This window comes from Labrus bergylta, chromosome 14 (assembly GCF_963930695.1).
Source record: "Labrus bergylta chromosome 14, fLabBer1.1, whole genome shotgun sequence".
In the NCBI taxonomy this organism is placed as follows: Eukaryota; Metazoa; Chordata; class Actinopteri; order Labriformes; family Labridae; genus Labrus; species Labrus bergylta.
This window is the reverse complement of record NC_089208.1, coordinates 8,707,407-8,726,820: the sequence shown is the minus strand read 5'-3', so window position 1 is coordinate 8,726,820 and position 19,414 is coordinate 8,707,407. Positions and strand designations below refer to the sequence as shown.

Sequence of the window (19,414 nt, the reverse complement as noted above, 5' to 3'; positions counted from 1 at the left end):
ATTGGAAAAGGTTATTAAAAAACTGACACAGCTATTAGCTGCCATTTCCACAGGCTGTGAAGATGGCAGCTCAAAGCTACAGTGATAGCTGCTCTTTCAGCTGTCTCCAGCATACTTCCAAAGACTGAGGTTCAGATCTTATATAATGGACAAAAGTTTTTTCTTCACATTGAATGAATGACTGCAGAGCTCCCCCTATATTAACCAAACTTTATTTTGTTACACACAATGCTCAGAGGTACAAATAACTCTCCGAAACTGTTATTAAGAGGCATGATTCAGTGCAGTTTGTAGTTTTTATACATCCTTCTATCCATCGTCTATACTACTTATCCTGTTAGGGGAGTGGGGGTGCTGGAGCTGATCCCAGCAGTCAAAAAAAAACAACCACTCACACCTCAGCAATTAAACGTCCCAAAATGACTTAATGAGTTCCTTTTCATCCTCAGGAAGAACATGCAAATTCCAAACGTAAAGGCTCCTGTCGGCTGCTATTTTATATATTTATTTCAAATGTAAAACATAGAAAACACAAAACAACAAAAACATTTAAAAAATGCCAGTGACTTTTTTTTTTATTCAAAAAAGGCACTAATGTTTGTATGGAAATGTATTTCAAGAGATATTCAAGATACTTTTTCCAAGAAGTTTCATGAAACAGTCGAGACATGAAACATTATCTTCAGATGTACTACAGCTGGAGCCTTTAAGTCGTGAGAAAAATGAATGAGGGCAAAAGGCCATGCCGGCTCATTATTCTCACAGCCTAATAGTTTCCTTGTTTAATTTTCAGGTCACATTGAATTGAATATTAAATTTAAAATAATGATCCTCCAAGAAAGAATGTTCTGTTCAAGTTATTGCTAAGTTTTTTGGACTTGTGTGATAGTTTTGGTCCCATTCAACTCCTCTGCTGCGTTGCTCAGTAAATATAAGGGAAGATCCTGTAGGGCACCCGTCTGCAGTAGGTCTCCCATGCTAGTCCATATTTGGCCCTGCACTGTCGCTCATCGCGGTCCTCTCTGTGAATCAGCAGGACGGTGAAATATATAACGTAGAAGTACGGCAGGAGATGTGAGAAACCTGAAGAAAGGAACAAACAAGCAAAGACTGTTAGCAGGACTGAAGCATTATCAAATGATCAAAACAGAGTAAACATCGTCTTTTTACAATTGACATCAATGCTCATAAATGTGTATGACATCAAAAGCTCTGTAATAGTTGTATAAGCACCTTGGATCTACAATATGTATGGACAATCAGCTCGAAACAAAGCTTTTAATGTTCACACAGTTGAATCATCTCATGACTGCACTTTGACTGTTTCTGAAAAAAAAACAACCCTTTTTTCTCCAGTCATTGTTCCTTCAGTCAGAGTCTTGATGTAACCACTGTTCCAATTTGTCAGAGCAGCTTTCATCAGTCCTGAACATGTCAGCAGGATCGTTTCCCTTTTCAGTGCATAATTCAGCAGTTTGTGACATCTGCAGCAGTAATTATGGCGGAAACTACAGTACATCTCTATTACAAAGGCAGTGAGAAGCTTGAATACCAATGAGCAGGATGTGTCAGCGCTAACAAAAGTCTGACAGTCACAATTTAAAGGAGTGCGCTTTGAAAACATATAAGGCAGCTTACAAAAGAGCAAATAATGGAGTGTTGATGTCTTTTATTGCTTATTCTAACGTAAGTCCATTCTGTAAATCCCCTTAGCTTTTTGAGTCTCTTTAGCCTCTTTTAGCTATTTGTTTTGGTTCTGTCTCAATACTCGGATACTATCTCCCTGCTGTCCGAGGCTTCTCTTCAAGTATAAAGTCTCTGAATTACCCCCTGTGAACAACCTGCACGGCGCAGACACAGTTAATGGCAAATATTTAAATCAGAAGTCGGTGGAGACCCAAAACAGAGCTAAAACTGAGCAAATTCTTCACTTATAATAACCAGGGGACCACAAATACAACTCAAAGACGGTACTGCTGTCATTCCATATATACTGAATGTAAAAATTTAACAACTGTCTACTTTATACTTTGCCATATTAAGGTGATCCAGTAAGTCACCAATATCTCCTTAAGAATTATCTTACAAATTTTCTTAAGTTGTTCTTAAGAAGATTTCTAACAAGACTCTCCATCAGACTCTCCAACCTTTTTATACGTAATGACTGAATTGTTCGCAGCTGTGTTCTTATGTCTTTGTGTTTGGAGGTTAAGAGCGCATGCCCATAAAAGGGCATGAGTGCGGGGCCCTAAAGACAAGCAGAAACATGCTGGTAGCAAAAAATAGGGTTGTCGAGATGAGGGCTGAAGAAGGCGCCAGCAGAGCAGCAGACTCCTAACAGTGAAGAAACTTTATCAGTTGTGAAGTGGAGGTACTTCTGCTAAAGGTCAGCAGCAAACAAGCTGTTTTATTCAGCAGTGTGAGTAACGGTTACACAGGAACAAAGAAAAATGACGCACGGGATGCAACACACATCCTTAATATTATTGAAGTGTCTTGTTATTTATTTTAAAAGACCACTCTGATTTTTATGATCATCACAATATTGATGAAAGATTTTACAAATTATGAAACAAAATATTGTAACGTAAACCTTAACATATTATAAAACTGAAGAAGTAATTTTGCCCGAGCCGGGTCAGCACTCAACTGTATGTAAAGTCAGAGTGCTCTTGAGTGTTCGTAACTTCTGTTCTCACCTGAGAACAAATCCCCCATAAGAAAACATGGGTGAATCCCAGAATCTTCCTAAAAAACTTAAGAATTTAAGAACAAATTTGTTACCCAAACTAAAGCTTCTACTCTTGGTGAGAGGTTGTGTGGTAGCAAAAGTTCAATAACAGGTAGCCATGCTGATCATTTTCACTCCAAAAGGGACTATGAATTAAAAAATGAACATCGAGCTGTATTAAAGTAGACTTGAACCTTGGTACTGAGCCAAAATCATTAGAACAATGTTACCTGAGTTCATTTATCAACTCATAGATAGTGTCATTTTTCCGTAGCGGTCCATACATTTTTCAGTTAGAGAAATTGCCTCCTGCTGGTGGTTTAAAGAACTGCAGTTTAAGGTTCTTGCACTTTAATTAATTTCTCTGACCTAGATGCAATGGGACTCCTTATGTAAGTATTTTTTGATAATAAATCCTTATGTTATTAGTAAAGTCGGCATGCCTATGTTGGACCTAAAAACAAACTCACATCCTTTCAGCATCGAGCCTTTGTCAGGGAGTCTCCCTGAGGCTACCAAAGAGACTCCCTGGAAAGAAAAGCATAGACACTGGTTTGGGTTTTTTGTAACTAACTTTCTGCTTGTTCCCATATTTACTAAAGACCACACACTAATGGACTTTATGTCCATGAAGTACTACTATAATTCCTTTCTTTTTCAAACAGTAAAAATGATCTGCCTCACGAAGCCATTCTGGTGCGGACCTTTAGGGTTATATTTGGTTATTTCTGGCATCTCTTATCTATGACCTCATCCACTTTCTCTAATGAGAGTTCATTGGTGTTACAAACTGTTGCTGCGTCCTGCTTGCAAAACAAGCTGTGGGTGGCTGTAAAGCTGTCTTACCACATGGCAGAGACCAGGCCAGGGCCATCAGGAGGTCACCGAGGTAATTAGGATGACGAACCAGACCCCACCAGCCGGACACAAGCAGACGTTTCCCTGTTGCTGTGGCGATGGTCTCCAGTCCTGCAGGGAGTCATGGGAAAAGAAGATGTTTCAGAGTAAAAATTGCAAGTCACTTCATATCAGCTCATCTTCTACCACTTCACTCCTTCCCTTACCGAGAGGAGAGACATTTTGATCCTCTTAACACATGCAGCACCAGTTCACTTTCATTGTTAACAATAAGATAGGAAAGAGTATAAACAAGATCATACACAAGTTAAAAGACACAATAACATTTTTAGAGTACCCACTTGCAACACTTGGATGTGTAGGGTCTCGTCTAAACTGGTTCTTCTGAGAGTTGGATTTTCTGAAAATATAGTATCCAATACCTGAGGGAAAAGAGAAAACTGTAGCATCTCCATCTTCAACCATGAGTCACAGCATATTACAGCCTAAAGAAAAAGAGATCTTATTACCATTCAGTGCTATTATTACTGCTGCTCCGAGTGAACTCAGGGTCTGTGGGTGCACGACCAGGAAGGCAGCCTGCAGGCCGTAAGTGAAGGGGACCCAGGCCAGGTCACCGAAGACCAGCATGAAGCCGAAACCATCATGCACAATGTCCATGGTTGTCAGAACAGCCTCCTGTTTTAAGCACAACAGAGGTTAAGTAAGAACACAGTCAAAATGGATACAAGAACAAAGATGCCTCGTGGGGGAAATCTCACCTCGTTCCACAGAGCGTCCGCCACGTACAGAAGCTGGAAACTGTTGACCAGAATCATGGCGAGCGACGGGGATCCTCTGAGCTCCACCTCCTTCATCAGCATGCCCAGGTTTATGACCAGCTGAGAGATAAACAGGAGAGGTTAATGCTGTCAATCATCACTCATAAAGTGGAGAGATTTCACACTTATTTCCAGTATTGGTAACTTGAAAGGTCAGCAAAAATGTCACAACGGCACTGTGTGGCCTGATAAAAACTTTCTGTGAACATATTTTAAAAAAGCCTGACACTTAAGACTTACATAACTAAAACCAGCAAAGAAAATAAAGTTTGTTCACATCATTTCACATATTAATTGTCATGCACGCTCTAATAAAATCCTTATGTCAAATCAAACATAAATCCAATTCAACAGCTCTGCCACAATTTCAAGTTTTGTAATTCATGGTTGAGTAGAAGGATTGTTGGATGTCTATAAAGATTACTGTAAAGAGTTTGTACTACAGACGCTTTGTACTGTATGTCAAGTGACATGAGATTACTTATGTTGTGATTTGGTGCTATAAAAAATATAAACTGATTGTGTAGTTTTGTATTTAGTAACAGTTTATTTAAAGGTGTTTCCCTGTACAGTATGTAAGGTTAATAAGCCGCACAACATTAAAAACACTTCCAAATAATAAAATAGGGTTCATTGTCACCTTTAACCTTGACTTAAAAACATAGAATATAATTTATATAATATATACTTCTGCTAACACATTAATAAAAACTTAAGATTACAAACATTTGTAAAGGTAATTTATGACAGACCTTTTTCATTAAACTGTGTTCTATTACACAGCTGTATCTAAATGAGTGGCAACTTTTTGAGCATTTCGTAAAACATTTTCTATGAACGCTAAAATAACTTAACCAGGTTTCTTTACCTAAAAAAACACCTGACCACAAAGTTTCCCATCTGGTAAAGAAGACTTTTTGATGTATTAATGACTTGCATGTTGGAGAGGTTGTGATGGAGAGAGAGAGAGAGAGAGAGAGGGGGTTTTGATGCTTTAATAAAAGATCAAATTTGTTTGAAAAATCAAAAAACAAACATCACTGCAAGTCGTGAATAACTCAAAAATAAGCCTTGCAAAGTTTGTGTACTTTAATGTGTAAATATGTGTCTACATGACTGTATTGTTAAACTATTATTTTGCATTACATATAAACCAAGAGAAGTTGTTATGTCTCTATCGAGTTGTAGACCATCATACACTATTCACAGTAAAATGACCAATGTTATATATAATACTATATCAATCCTATGATGTTGATTTATATAAAAAACAAAAAGGCCATTAAAAAAATACAATTTGAAACTTTTTGGGGACCCAATTGTGAGATGTTGAAAGTAAAAAGTAAATAGTTTTAACATTCAACAGGAAGCCGAACTCTCCCACACACTGTCTGTAGTCAGTTGGTGGGAGCTTTTTCTGTCCTCTCCTACGCACCTGGCTTTTAAACAAACCGATGTGAAAAGGTTTGACTCTTTTTACTGTAAATTTAGATTGAAAAAAATGTAAATTAGGACACATTACAAGTCAAGTGTGACTACATAATTTCCCTGCCTTTCTTTTTGTTTGGGTTTTGTATGTGTAGATAACGAGAAGCTTGTTCTCTCCCTCTCTGAATCTTTTATGAACCTTCTTTGTTTCCATCACGGAAAGTTTTTAATTTGATCTCGTTTGGTCTAATGACTCAGACACATATTATCATCAACATCATTGTTTTCTAACAAATGTCTCAGTGGGTCAGCTCATCAGGAAGAGTTCCTGATTCTGTGTCAAAGAAGAGTCACGAGAGAGCAACACCGCCCCCTGTTGGTGTGTTTGTGTTCTCAAACCAAAACTACCGACCAGTACTAACAAATCATGATTAATACTTATTAAATAAAATAAAATATTGTGGCAAGAAACAGATCATAGCTTTAGAGGTATCAGCTTATTCTTTAAATAATGTTGTGAAATTTATTATATTTTTGTTTTGTCCAAGTTTTACATACAAATGAAGTCCTATTGTTTTACTGCATGTTTTTCTTTGTACAGTATGAGAATAGCACAAGTTGAAATAGTTCACATTTCACAATTTTAATTATAAATTAAAGGAAAAAGGTCATCAATTCATAAACTATTGCTCTTGGCCCTGGCTCAGCAACAGTTCCATACAGTGCACAAACATACTGTATATGAAAAGTTTAACCAACATTTTTCTCAAAGTCAAACAGAAATATCGAATGAACTGATTGTAACTTCAGGTAAACTCACCCAACCGATCAGACCTGGTCTGAGTTCACAGAAATATTTAAGGTCAAAGTTTCCAATCCGAGGGTTGAGCTCCCGTCCGATGAAGAAGTCATAAAGAGGATTTCCTGAACAAAACAGAATGAATGAGTAAAGCATCATGTTTGATGGTGACTGAAGCATGTTATGTCATAACTTTTAATCACACTCTAAATAAAATCATGTATTAGCATTCAGTTAGTTAGCAGCTAGCTGCCACATATTTGTTGTAAAAAGCTGTTGAAGAGTTTCATTAAATCTACAGATAAATCAGGTGTTTTCTAACTGCAGACATTGTGCCATGTCATTCCATGAAAGAACAGCTCTATCAGAACCTCTCAGGTTTGGAACAGAGCCAACCTGTCTGCATGATACAGTAGTGTTAGTTTCACCTGTTCTTTTTCCTGAAATCAAAAGTCACAATCTTTTCTTTTATCCTATTTTTGAGTATTTGTGATCTGAAGGTCTAAATTGATCCTTTGCATATATATTTCCCCTGCCCGTCTCTGCTCTTTACAATTAGCATACAGATACAATGAATGCTCGTTTTATCCAGAAATAATGCTGACAGCAAAATATCATCCTAACATTTACAATCTAGCACATAATCCAAGATCAACAAGTTAAAACTGAGGCAGATGAGGATTAACAATTTGTAGATTTTTTTTGCTTGTAAGCCTGCCTAAAAACGATTCATAGGTAAGTTGTTGCTTTTATTATTCATACGTGCATGTGCCAATTTTCTACTTCAGAAAGGTTATAGATCTTTGACTGAGGCACCAAGGAGAGCTGATTCTTTGTATGATTTCATTACATGGCTCTATAAACATGTTGTACACCTTGCCAGTTCTGTCTTTCCACAATATGGGTTGAATGTAATAATCAGTGAGCAGGAGCTGAATCATAATTCTGAATGCTCTCTGTTTTCCGCCTTTCAGGTACAGTCGGGCACAGCTTGCCGGTGTAGCAAGGTCAGATCACTTAAAAGTAAGTGTTCAGTTGTTGCCTGATATCTGCAGGCTCCTGAAGAGCTTAGCTGTTAGGTAATTACCCACAGGAGTACCAAAAATCCTATAACAAGCAGTAAAAAAAGCCTCAAAATGCACAGTACACCTCAGGTAAGAGTTTTAAACAGTCTTTTAGAGGGCATTCTTCCTTTAATGATGTGTTCACCTGTGTTGCCCCCCAAAGCGAGAGCATGTGAAGGAGCCCAAAAGGAGCGGATGTAGAGGTAGATGGAGAACAGGAATGACACTGTTATTGCACATACGGCCAGAGGCACCAGCAGCTCAAACAGATACCCCAGAGGAGCCCCGAGCCCCAGAAACAACATGAGCAGCACTCCGCTGACGCACAGGCCATGAAAACCTGAGGGAGACAAACAAATAGAAGTAAGTCCTGCAGCCTGGGGGGTAGATGAGCTGACTGAGGCTGGTCTAAATAAAGGTAAAAGATATAAGATGTTAAACTTCAGATTATATAACTCCAGTAAACTCTCACAAGAGGTGAGTAGGCCAGTAAGTTAAGGGCCTAAATATAAAGAGTATCAAAATAAAAAAGGCATAACGGTGAAGTACTAAGCGAAGAATAAAGATATAACACTCAAACTGTGGTAAAAGTCAAACACAGGATTATCACAGCTATCCTAATATTAGTTCTTAGAATTACACTGTATAGAAAATAATACTAAAGAGCACAATTATCATCTACTAGAAGTTCAAGTGAAAATCCCACTTCAGATATCTAACAATTCAAATTGTGCTTTCGACACATTTATATGAACTAACAGATGTAAATAAAACACAACAGACCATTTATGGGATACTTGAGACGTTTTCCATCTCTCAGCACTAATCCTTCAGACACCTGCAGGGGAACATGTTGAACATATGTTTTATGTTTTTACTTTTTATTATCAGAAAAAAAGTCATACTCTTCTCTCAGGTAATGAATTAGGTCTTATCTTATTATCCTACTAGCAGGTATAATTTAGGTAAAACGTCTACTAATCAAAATTCTAGTCATATCTGTATGAATATGCACATCATATACCTTATACCTTATACATATGTATTTTGTTGGTGGGGACGGCCTACTGCTATTGTATCATATATTTTTTTTATACAGTCTATGGTTTCAACCTGCGCTTCTAAGGAAAGTAAGGCAAGCTCAAAAGGGATTTTTTTTTGTTATTATCCCTTGTGGCCACTGTTCAGCAAATGTTTTGTCGTGCAGCTTTAATAACACATTTAGTCATTTGTATCTCCATTTATTTAAACAGCACTAACAGTATGATGACCATGTTATCACAATTCCATTGAAAGCTGATAGACGACCTTCATCTCTACATTTTGAAGGATTAACCATGACCCAGTCCTTCATCATGCAATCATGATTCCATGAATGGTTGTATCTCCAAACAGCCTTATGGCCCTAAAAAGTCTTCCAGAGGCATCTTAACTGTGTATTAGAGTAACTTTAACATGCATCAGGCCTACGAACATGCGTAATGTACCTTTCCTAGTGGCATCATATAGAGAAGTGCATGCAGACCGATCCAGCCCAGCAGAATCACAGGGGCCAGAGGGTCCCACAGCTGCTCAGTGGAGGGGAGGGAAGGTGGCCACTGGAGCACACTGGCCTCAGGGGATCGACTCACGGAGATCAGGAAGAGCACCGTCAATGGAAGAAAGATAGGAATGCACACAGCACCTGATAGACGATTACAGATAAAAGTAAGACAGACTGGTCGGGTTTGGACAACCTGGCTGACATTACTGGGTTTAATTTATAGAAAAACATTAAAGCAGCATCCCAGTGATTTACAAAACATGTTTAATAACAGCATAGTTGTAAACGGAGTAGATTAGCTGTCACTGCCGGTGAAATAAAACCTGGCTGTTCACTTTACTGTCTGATCAGTATTCTGCTGAGAGCTGAACCGTCAGCTTCAAAACATGATTTCACTTTTAAAATAAGTGGAGCGCAAATTGGCTGTGATGCTCAATTTAAAGAAGACAGCAGGGGATAAAGCACCACAACAACACACACACACACACACACACACACACACACACACACACACACACACACACAGAGTCTGTAATGCATTTGTTCTATTATTCCATGTCATGTCTACAATGTAAAAGCCTACTTGGTGGTTTTGTTTGATTGTCAATTAGAGCTGTAATGAGCGGTCCTGCTGTGAAACTAGTGATCTTGTCTGCAGTGAGTTTTGTTATCTTATTAATTTTATAGTGACAGCAGCTTTATGAACTACCAGAATAGTGCATTTAGCAATTTTATGGAACAATACCCGTGACTGTGTCTGAATATTATTCCTAATAAATTAGTTTGAAAGCTCTTTTGTATGCTGGCTGTTAATGTCACTATATCTTTTTTTCTTTTGTTAAACTTGCTTGTTTTCAGTAAGAAATACACACTGCTCTTTAACATACATAGCTTCAAATTTACCTTGGATCTACATTAGTTTAAAAAAGAAAAAACATTGCGGAGACAACAATATAGACTCTGCATTTTAAATTAATAACGGATGAATTAAGAGCAATCTACTACTTATCTACTGATTCAACGGGAGCCAATGTGAAAGCAAATGTTGCTGCAGAATACGTCAAAATATTTCACATAAGGAAATGGAGCCTGATCTGCTGTTACTCACCCAGGGTTCCTCCAAATTCCCTCTCTGTGTCATGAGAAGATTTGTGTTTGAGCGCTTGACTGTTGGGCTTCATTGTTGGTCTCCTGAGAAAATATGAACAAATCAGTCAAATAAACACATTTCATAAAAACACTGACAGCAACAAAGCCATTTAGTTCAAATGACACAAGACAGACTAACTAAGCATGCTGATTATCTTTTATCCACACCAAATACAAACATTTTCAATTATAAACCTTTAAATGTGCAATTATCCTCAGTGTAATCTGTAAACTTATTGCAATACAACTTTGACTCTTAACATTAGCACTTAGCCTTAGAGCTAATATTAGCACAGTCTTATGGTACAAATTGTTTCAGCATGATCTTTAACCTCAGCGCATGAGCCTAATCGCAAACAAAGTGAAATCTTTGTGAATAGCAGTGATGCAGAATAAACAGTAGTACATTTACACTCTCTCTCTCTCTCTCTCTCTCTCTATATATATATATAGTTCTATACCATGAGCACAACTTTGAGGTATCTCTGCTTTAAAAAATATATATTTATTAATCACAACATTTTATACTTCACTAAAAGATATAGTTACCAAACAGTGTCCTTTATTTAAAGCACAACATATTAGGTCAAGTCTTATCATTTATTGTGATGCATTATTATCCATTAAAGGAACTTCATCATTGGTGATGTTTGTCCTCCTCAGTTTGGGTCAGCGCAAAGCTGCTTGAATTGATATGAAGTAACCAAATTGTACAAACAATGATCTATACATTTGAAAGAAATATTGAGACACCTACAGTCCAACAGGTGATAAAGTATACAAGTAAACACTGAAATGTTACAACTAGTCCACATTGAAAGTGAGAATGTAACGTTACATGATGTTTTCAGTGAGGATGTGATGTCTGGAGGTCCCCTCTCTTACATTGAACTAATAAAATCATGCACTATTATTGATTATTATTTTTTCAAATAAACATTGAAATGAAATCTGTTCCTTTTCATACCTTTGTGTAAAGGAGTTTAAATTATTATTCACAATAATAACAGCAACATTGTGAAACGTCTTTCGTTTTACCTCCACTTACTTTAAAAGTAACAAATTAGAATTTAGTTTTTCCTTCAGTCTCTCTCTGTCTGGCTTTTCAAAACGTAATAAAGATATTTTGAGCAGGAGTACAGCTCCTAAAATACATAATAACACTACCTTAAGGAAATCCTACATATAGCTGAACACATTATGACAAACAAAAACCTGACAAATGACACTGATACGTTGATATATTTATAGGCTACAGAATTGCAGGAGAAATAGCTCAGTGATGTTTCAGGTTAAATTAAAGATTTGGTTTTTATTGTATATTTGACCAAATGAGCCCTTATACAGTATTCTAGTGAAAAGTTTGGTTATTGAGATTGTTATCGTGAATAAGAGACAAAGTTCAGGTCAAATTGCTTTGAGTGTCTGTGTCTGAGTACAGCGACATTTCTATAATGAAACATGAGAGGACGTTTACCTGCCGATGCTAACATAACCTGAGCGCGAGACACATTTAACAATACACTGAGTATTTTAAGAGCACAAAGCTGTTAGTCTTGATATGTATTTACAGAGAGATACAGTATCTTACCGGTGTTTGTCATGGAGGTGAAACCGTGATAGTAATTAAGAGTCTGGTAAAGTGGATTTTTTTTTCCAGCAGCATGCAGAATGGAACGCCCTCGAAGGACGTTCCACAGCACAGAGCCCTCTGAGCCAATCAGAATCCTCCATTGTCATCAGAAGAGGGTGGAGACAAAAGGGCCCAGCCAATAAGATGGGTTCATGAGGTGGCGACAGTCAGCTCCGTTCTGAAGTGAGTAGTTGTGAAATACACCTGAATTCCGTTAATACATTGTATAATGTACCAGTAATATCTTCATTATAGAGAATGCAATTGCAAAAAAATAAAATAAATAATGTCCGTTATGGTTCTGAAACAAAAGGCACACAAATGTCTTCACTTTCATACATTTTTATTGTAGACAAACATGTACATTATTGAAATAACAAACAGTTCATGTGTGGAAGACGTGCACAGAGAAAACAGAGAGTCAACTAACCTGGAGGTAGAAGACACCAGCACAAATCTGTCATGTTTATGTTAGTGTTAAACACAGATTACTTAATCAGATGATGTTCACATTGCTAATTATTCCGCAAAAGGCCTCAACAGCATTTAAGATTAATATATGAGATTTCCACAAGACACAACTTTTTTTATTCTTACTCTTTCATACTCTGTTTTCACACGTTTCCTTCAAGGCATAAAAGCTTTAAATAAGCTCCACTTGGATCATTGATAATTCTTTATTTCCTATCTTTGCAGGTGGAGGAGTGTAACGCAGATCTGACTAAATTCACTGACGGTCAAGCACGGAGAGCTTCTTGATAATAAAACAGTGAAGTGCTGTTTGGTTCTCCTTAGTGTTCAAAGATGTATTCTTATTTCTACAGAAGTAAAGTGCTTGCCATCAAATGAAGAAGAACAAGCTCTTGTTGGGTTTAATCATTTTCTCAGTGAAGACTGACAGGAGGACTGTGAGCTTCACAAAAGTTTGTGCATTTAAACACAACAACATTTTAATTCATCACATGACTCTAAATCAATAAATTTAACATTGAACAGTGATTCCAGTGTATGTGGTTATTCTGTCTGTGTTCGTGAAACAGTGTTTGGATTTGTGCTGCTCTTTGAGCTTTAACCTCGTTCGCAGATGACCTCGATCACACTCTGCTCCATCGGGGCTGGATCGAGGCAGCGGTGGGCGGAGCTCCCCACAATCTCATCCAGAAGGAAGTGCACAAGGTTCTCATCAGAGACGAACCTCCACAGGTACATCTGCAGGTAGTGGCAGTCCACCTGGATCTGCTGCAGCCCGTAACGACCAAATGTACGCAGGCGGACGCACTCAAGGAATGTCTTCAAACTGATTTTTATAATTCCCGTCATCACAGAGACCTAAAACAATGGACACGTTTTTGAGAGAGATCTTTAAAAAAAGCACAACAGCATTAGAGCGCTCTTCACTCACCTTGTTGAACTCCACCGAGCTGAAGATGTCGATCCTCTCTGAAAACAGCTTGTGTATGTTGCTCAGTAGATTTGTATCCATGGGAGCGCTGCAGGCAGACAAAAGACTCACATAAATCAACAATTAAAACCATGACCTTGTTTTTCAGTTCAGTTATGATTGTCCCACCCACAGAGAAAGACAAGGAGGTAATACAGATTAGCTGTTTGCCTGTCACACATGTGGCTCACCATGTCACCATTTTCTTCCATGTCACTCATAGTTAGAAAATAGGTCGTTGCTCAACTTGCATCTTCACACTTACTCAATAATAAGGCAAAAAGCAGACGGTGAATCTCAAATGAACTCTGTTAACACAATATCAGCAGCATAAAGAGCACCCAAAATGTTGTTTTTGAGCCTGTCTTTAGATTTCTAAAACTGAAAATCTGGCATTCCCGCCTACTCCACTTCATGACTGGTCAGCTGTGTGGAGGTGAGGGAGCAAAGGTTTAAACTCTTCTCTTAGCTCTCTTTTTAAACTTACAAAGCTATTTCTGGCAGTTTTCATGTTTCATGTTGCTGAGAGCAATCCCATAAATACCTTCCAGAGAGATTGACTGGAAATGAACATGTGCTTTGAGCTGCTCAAGTTAGAGAAGTCTGACCTAAAAAAACGTTGTTAGCTAGTTAGGTTAGTTATTTATTGACTGCTGTCAGAAGAAGTAAGATTAGAGTTATATTTACTCCATGAATGATAATGGACTTTTAGCATCAGGGCAATTGACTCAATTAAGCCCAAGACTTGTTCATTCTATCCATGACGCGGTAAAATGTTTTCAAAATGTGACAGCACTTCCATTGAACAACAATCAAACTAAACTGGCAAGTGACCTGCTCTGAGTTTCATCACCTCACTGGTGTGTTTGCAGCTGATTTACCTCGGCGTGTAGCTGGCAGCGTAGCGGGCTTGCTGCCTCGAGCTGCTGTAGACGGAGAAAGTCCTTTTGCTGGAGTCACTGCTGTGTGCTTTCCTCACACCTTCTTCATACAAAAGGCCGACCTGTGGTGGAGCACAGAGAGTTCATAAAACAGTCTTATCTACACATGGTAATGGAGGCTTAATGAGCGATACAGAGCAGGCTTAATGAAGTGTCACCTGCACATCAATGGAGGTGGTGTCCTCCACCACTCTCTTCATCACAGCACGGACATTTCTAGGCTCGATTGTGTTAACCCAGTCTCGTGTTTCCACACTCTTTCTTAACATTTGGGAGATAATCAGTCCCTGGACCTGCAGAATAAAACAACAAAAAAGTTTTTTTTTTTCCTGCACAGCTCTTTCAGTTTTCCCACAGTACAAAAAGTGCCAGTCAGTGAAAACCTACCTTTACATAATGGTTCAGTAGTTTCTGTGCTGCCTCCCTGGCTTCTGCACATAAACTTGTGACAGCTGTTACAGGACTGTGGTGCTGAAAAGTTTAAAAAAAAAAGAAGACCTGTATGTAGATGCCAGGGGAGTAACTGCTGTTTTTTTACATACTGAATCTATAAAAGGTGACAAGCTGTTTTACCTGCACGAGGAACTGTTCATCTGTGAGAGTGAGTATGTAGGAGATAGTCGAGGTTTCATAGTCCAAGCAGAGGCGGCTCAGCAGCAGCAGAAGGGCCGGAGGAGTCGAACCTCCTTTGTCTCCTGCAGTCTCACAAAACTGTCGAGAGGACTGGCACACAAACTTTATAAAACTCACCACCAGGCTCTCACGCACACCCTGGCTGCAGAATTCCCCCTGTGAGGAGAAGACGAGACAGAAATAATGTTTGCTCTCACAAGTCCACACCAATCTGAAAAAAAACATCTAGTAGAGGTGTTGCGTCGTGGGAGAAGGATATTTGGGGGGGGCACACTGATAAATTTACTGGTAAATGCAAGGGAATTAAGTATTCACCTTGAAGTAGGGCTTATTGGAGAATGTGATGTCTTTAGCTGTGAAGAGATGCACTGATGCCAGCACTGACTTTATCTGATTGAGAATCGAGGATGACAGGGAGGAGAGCAGCTCTGGCAGGCTGGTCGGAGAGTCTCTGCTGGAGGCCATGCCCCCTGGGAATGCCCCGCCTCCAGAAACAGAAGCACTAGCCCCAGAGAGCCGAGGCGTGGCCAGGGCCTGCCTCACGTCCGTCAGGCTGTCCATGTAGAAGCTCTGCAGGGCTGACAGGTACTGCTTGACCCGCTCTGTTGCCGCTCGTACCACTATCTCAGTCCCCTGGTTTGGTACGGAAGAGCCCGGCAGCAGTTTTGTCACGGCCTGAAGCCTGCGGTGGAAGCGATCAAGGGCACGGACCAGGAGCGAGTTATCCGCGACTCCTTTCTCCTCTTGTATCCTCCGCTCCACCAGCGAGAAATAGCGAGCAGCGAGATCATCCACAAAGAAGTTAAGCTTAGCATTCGCCATCTGAGGAATATTTTTAGTAGCTAGCTCGCCAGTCTGAGCGTGGTTGATAAATAGTTCTTGATAGGACGTGATAACTAAGCATAAGCTGCTGACAAATTCATTGCAGCCTCGGTCGATGAATTCCAGGATGTCGGTGTTTGAGGAGGGAGAAGGAATAGCGCTGGCTTTAGGGGAGTTATCAGTGGAAGATCCAGGCGCTGCAGATGGCGACCTGCGTGCGGAAGCATCTTTCATGGAGGAGGAGGAGGAGGATGAGTACGGTCTTATCTCTGCCTCCAGACCCTGCAGGTCCGACTCCAGTCGAGAGCGTGCATGGTTCAGGAATTTATCACAGAGCTCTTCAGCCGGCTCATCCAACTGTAGCAACAGCTCCACACACTCGGATAAATCTTTGGCACTTGAGCCACCGTCCCTGAGAAAACAACAGAACAGGAAGAACAAGTTGATCAACAAGAAATGGAAAAATCAACCTCAGATAAATCTCTTCCATCTTTTTTTTTTTTTTTTTCAAGGAAGCAAAAAATATAATAAAAACCAAATAACTACATGACGAGATTGATTGAGGTTTCGGTTGAACACTCTGAATATTTGCAATAAAAAATTAGACAAAAATGTACAATATATGCTACACTGAAATGAGAAAGTGTTCTCTTGTACAATTTTCCCTCCCCAATAGAGATTGCCATACATAGACTTAAGCATGGCTGATAATGAGTACCCCTCTGCAACAATTGCTATACTAATATAATACAATTAATATAACAGCTGTGGGACCTACTGCTATTTATGAATGGATGTGATATGATTACTAACATTGTTGCACTGCCTGACTCAAACCAATGAAGGAATCTAACCTAGCAGACAAGCTACGCATCATTAAGTGTCGGAGAAACCCTTCATTGGTTTTATTACTGATTTGAATAATTATTACTTTTAAAACTTAGAAGATAACGCCTTAAAGGAGATCAATAATGCTGATCAATATTTAAATACATTCATACAACATACACAGTTGCTGGCGTAATCCCCAGACGTTGTTTCCTCCTGAACGAGACCTTACGATAACTTTGCGAGACTTGGCCAGAACGTCATGTCAAGTCTCACGACGCCGGCAGCTCTAATAACGACTCGCATATCAGGAAGCTCACTCAAATTGCCCTGCAACTGCAAACAGAGCTGGCCAATAGGAGGAAAGTGGGCATGTGGGGAGGGGGGCCTTAAAGAGACTGGAGCTGAAATGAACCGTTTCAGGCAGAGTCTGAAATGAGGGATTTTACTGACGCCAGTATAAGATAAAATAAGGAGGTTGTTGAGCTACACATCTCACAACGCTACTCAATAGGTGTCTCAGACTGACATCATTAATGGTGAAAGTTAGTATAATAGATGTCCTTTAAAATCTGGAAAACACTGATTGCTGATATTTCGCTACATTTTACCAACTTAAAAGTTGACCAGCTATTGTTTTGGAGAAGAAGCAAACAAGTTTATTTATTTGAGGGCTAAACATGATGATATTGTGTTTGTGCAGTTGAGGCCTAAAATGCCTTTATTAAAAATAAAGCTGTGTCGAAACTCTCCCAATAGACGCTTAAATGCAGAATTGAAAACTCGTAGTAAAAGGACAAATGGAGGTTTTTTAAATTTCATTCACTTTACTTTAATTAATTTATTTTTCCTAAAATTAGTGGTGTTTCCTCACAGAAGCCTCTGAATGAAATTTGAATGAAAGCAGAGATTCCCACCTGAACTTCTGCCGCAGCTCCTGTGCCAGCTTGTCCATGATGGCGTGACAGTCATCCTGGATCCCCTTGAAGGAGGGCAGGTGGCTGTACTGCTCCAGCACACAGCGGGCACGCCGGTGGGATCTCACTGCCTGTGCGTAAGCCTGCAGCTCCAGACACTTATTTAATCTGGCAGGCAGCTCAAACAGAAACTGAAGCTTCCTCAACAGAGTGTGAACCCCTGAGGATGGACATGGCAAGACAGAAATGTGAAAATAATCACCATGAAAAACACCCTTTTCCAAAACACTCAAAAAAAAAACAACAAACAGCCACTTTCCTTACCTGAGAGCTTTGTGATTTGTGTGTGCTGGTCTTGAAGTGTACCACTGATGCTTGCACTGAAGTCAGTGATTGCTGCCATGTTGGCAGACAGGCAATCCATTTCATCCTCCATCTTTTTGAAATCATTCTTCATTTTTCTGATGGTGTCTACAAATAGAAGAGGAAAACATTAATTCAAATAGCAGAGAAGCAAGAGTCAACAAAATATGCAGCGTGACACTTCCCCACACCTGTTGCAGATATGAACTTGTTATAGTTTTCATACACCAGCGTCTGCATGTCGCTGTCCAAAGAGCGGATCTGCCTCACCATGCAGGTCTCCTGATCCATTAACTCTGCCAGAGAGCACTCCCGCCTGAGCTGAGTTTGGACACAAAACACATAAACACAGGTTTAAAACAGCACATAGTAAAATACAGTTTTTCTTCTTTCATGTAACAGCTGTCTTCATTACTGTGATAACCAAAACATTCAGTTGAATGAGCAAGAGCTTACCTAAAGCATGTTTAAAACTGAGAGCTGAAATTGATCCCCTTCTTGTTTGTTAGTTATTCAGACTTCTGTATTAAATCTGTGAAGGTTCTCAGTCATCCAGGTCTTTGTAATTCAAAGTTAAATTCAAAAGGGAATCAAAGTCCTGTTGCCTTTTGAATTACTGTTTGGATTTGATATATCATAAGTACATGCAACAGGTGCAAATAATCCCTGCTGGTCCTTCAGTGGAAGCTGGATATCTTGTGATTCTTCCATTCCTATACACCCAGATTTCTCTAATTCATTTACACTCACATTATAGGAAATAAATGAGTAATGTTGTTTGTGTGCAGTGACAAGAGACAGTCAGACTCAATCCCTCGATAAAACAAGTGATTATATCTTGAGCTGTCTGGATTAAAACACTCAGCAGCTCCAGTTATCAATAGTGACACAGCATTATGAGCACATATTGAAAAGACCATTGTGTGAGTAGTGGGATATCCTGGTGTCAGCAGTGGTCTCTCACCTTGTTGAGGAAGAGCTCAGGGTCGAAATGCGGCCCGTTGATGTCGCAGGGATCCAGAGAGTCCGGCTGCTCCTCGGCCTTTCCCTCCTCGTTCAGCCCGTAGTACATCTTCAGCATGCCGTGCACCCTGCGCCTCCTGCCGGGGTCGTCCACCATCGGACCGTCCACCTCACCTTCCATTACTACTACGTTACTGTGCGCAGACCAGCCGAGAAATGTTCAGATGAAAAGACGATAAACAAAAGGTGACGAGCAAAACAACACTGACAACCACCGCTTGAAATCGTTAATTTTCTGCGTCACAGCGACTGTTGTTCTTGAAGTTAAGCTGTCGTCTGCCCAATATGATGATTTTTTTTTTAGGAGTCAATTATAAGAAAATGTCATATTTCTCCGGCAACACAAGCAACTAGCTTGAAATCGTTAGTAGTTCCGGGTTTGTAACCTATCCGGTGTCACGTCGTCAGCCGGTCGTCAGA

General features: G+C 39.5%; 2 protein-coding genes across 2 annotated transcripts; both read right to left on the bottom strand.

The window, feature by feature from the left end:
- Nucleotides 1–196: 196 nt before the first annotated feature.
- tm7sf2 (transmembrane 7 superfamily member 2) lies at nucleotides 197–12,121 on the bottom strand. Its single transcript, XM_020643308.3, has 11 exons — nucleotides 11,985–12,121; nucleotides 10,353–10,435; nucleotides 9,189–9,385; nucleotides 8,485–8,539; nucleotides 7,847–8,041; nucleotides 6,659–6,762; nucleotides 4,351–4,470; nucleotides 4,099–4,267; nucleotides 3,931–4,011; nucleotides 3,578–3,700; nucleotides 197–1,083 (listed from the first exon to the last, which is right to left on the bottom strand). The coding sequence occupies exons 2-11, from the start codon at nucleotides 10,423–10,425 to the stop codon at nucleotides 923–925; spliced, it is 1,278 nt and encodes a 425-aa protein (XP_020498964.2). The 5' UTR covers nucleotides 10,426–10,435; nucleotides 11,985–12,121; the 3' UTR covers nucleotides 197–922.
- A 231-nt stretch (nucleotides 12,122–12,352) lies between these two features.
- On the bottom strand, nucleotides 12,353–19,394 carry vps51 (VPS51 subunit of GARP complex). Its single transcript, XM_020643344.3, has 11 exons — nucleotides 18,936–19,394; nucleotides 18,163–18,292; nucleotides 17,933–18,079; nucleotides 17,609–17,828; nucleotides 15,357–16,275; nucleotides 14,982–15,197; nucleotides 14,796–14,879; nucleotides 14,567–14,701; nucleotides 14,349–14,470; nucleotides 13,429–13,516; nucleotides 12,353–13,355 (listed from the first exon to the last, which is right to left on the bottom strand). The coding sequence occupies exons 1-11, from the start codon at nucleotides 19,113–19,115 to the stop codon at nucleotides 13,095–13,097; spliced, it is 2,502 nt and encodes an 833-aa protein (XP_020499000.2). The 5' UTR covers nucleotides 19,116–19,394; the 3' UTR covers nucleotides 12,353–13,094.
- Between the last annotated feature and the right edge of the window lie 20 nt (nucleotides 19,395–19,414).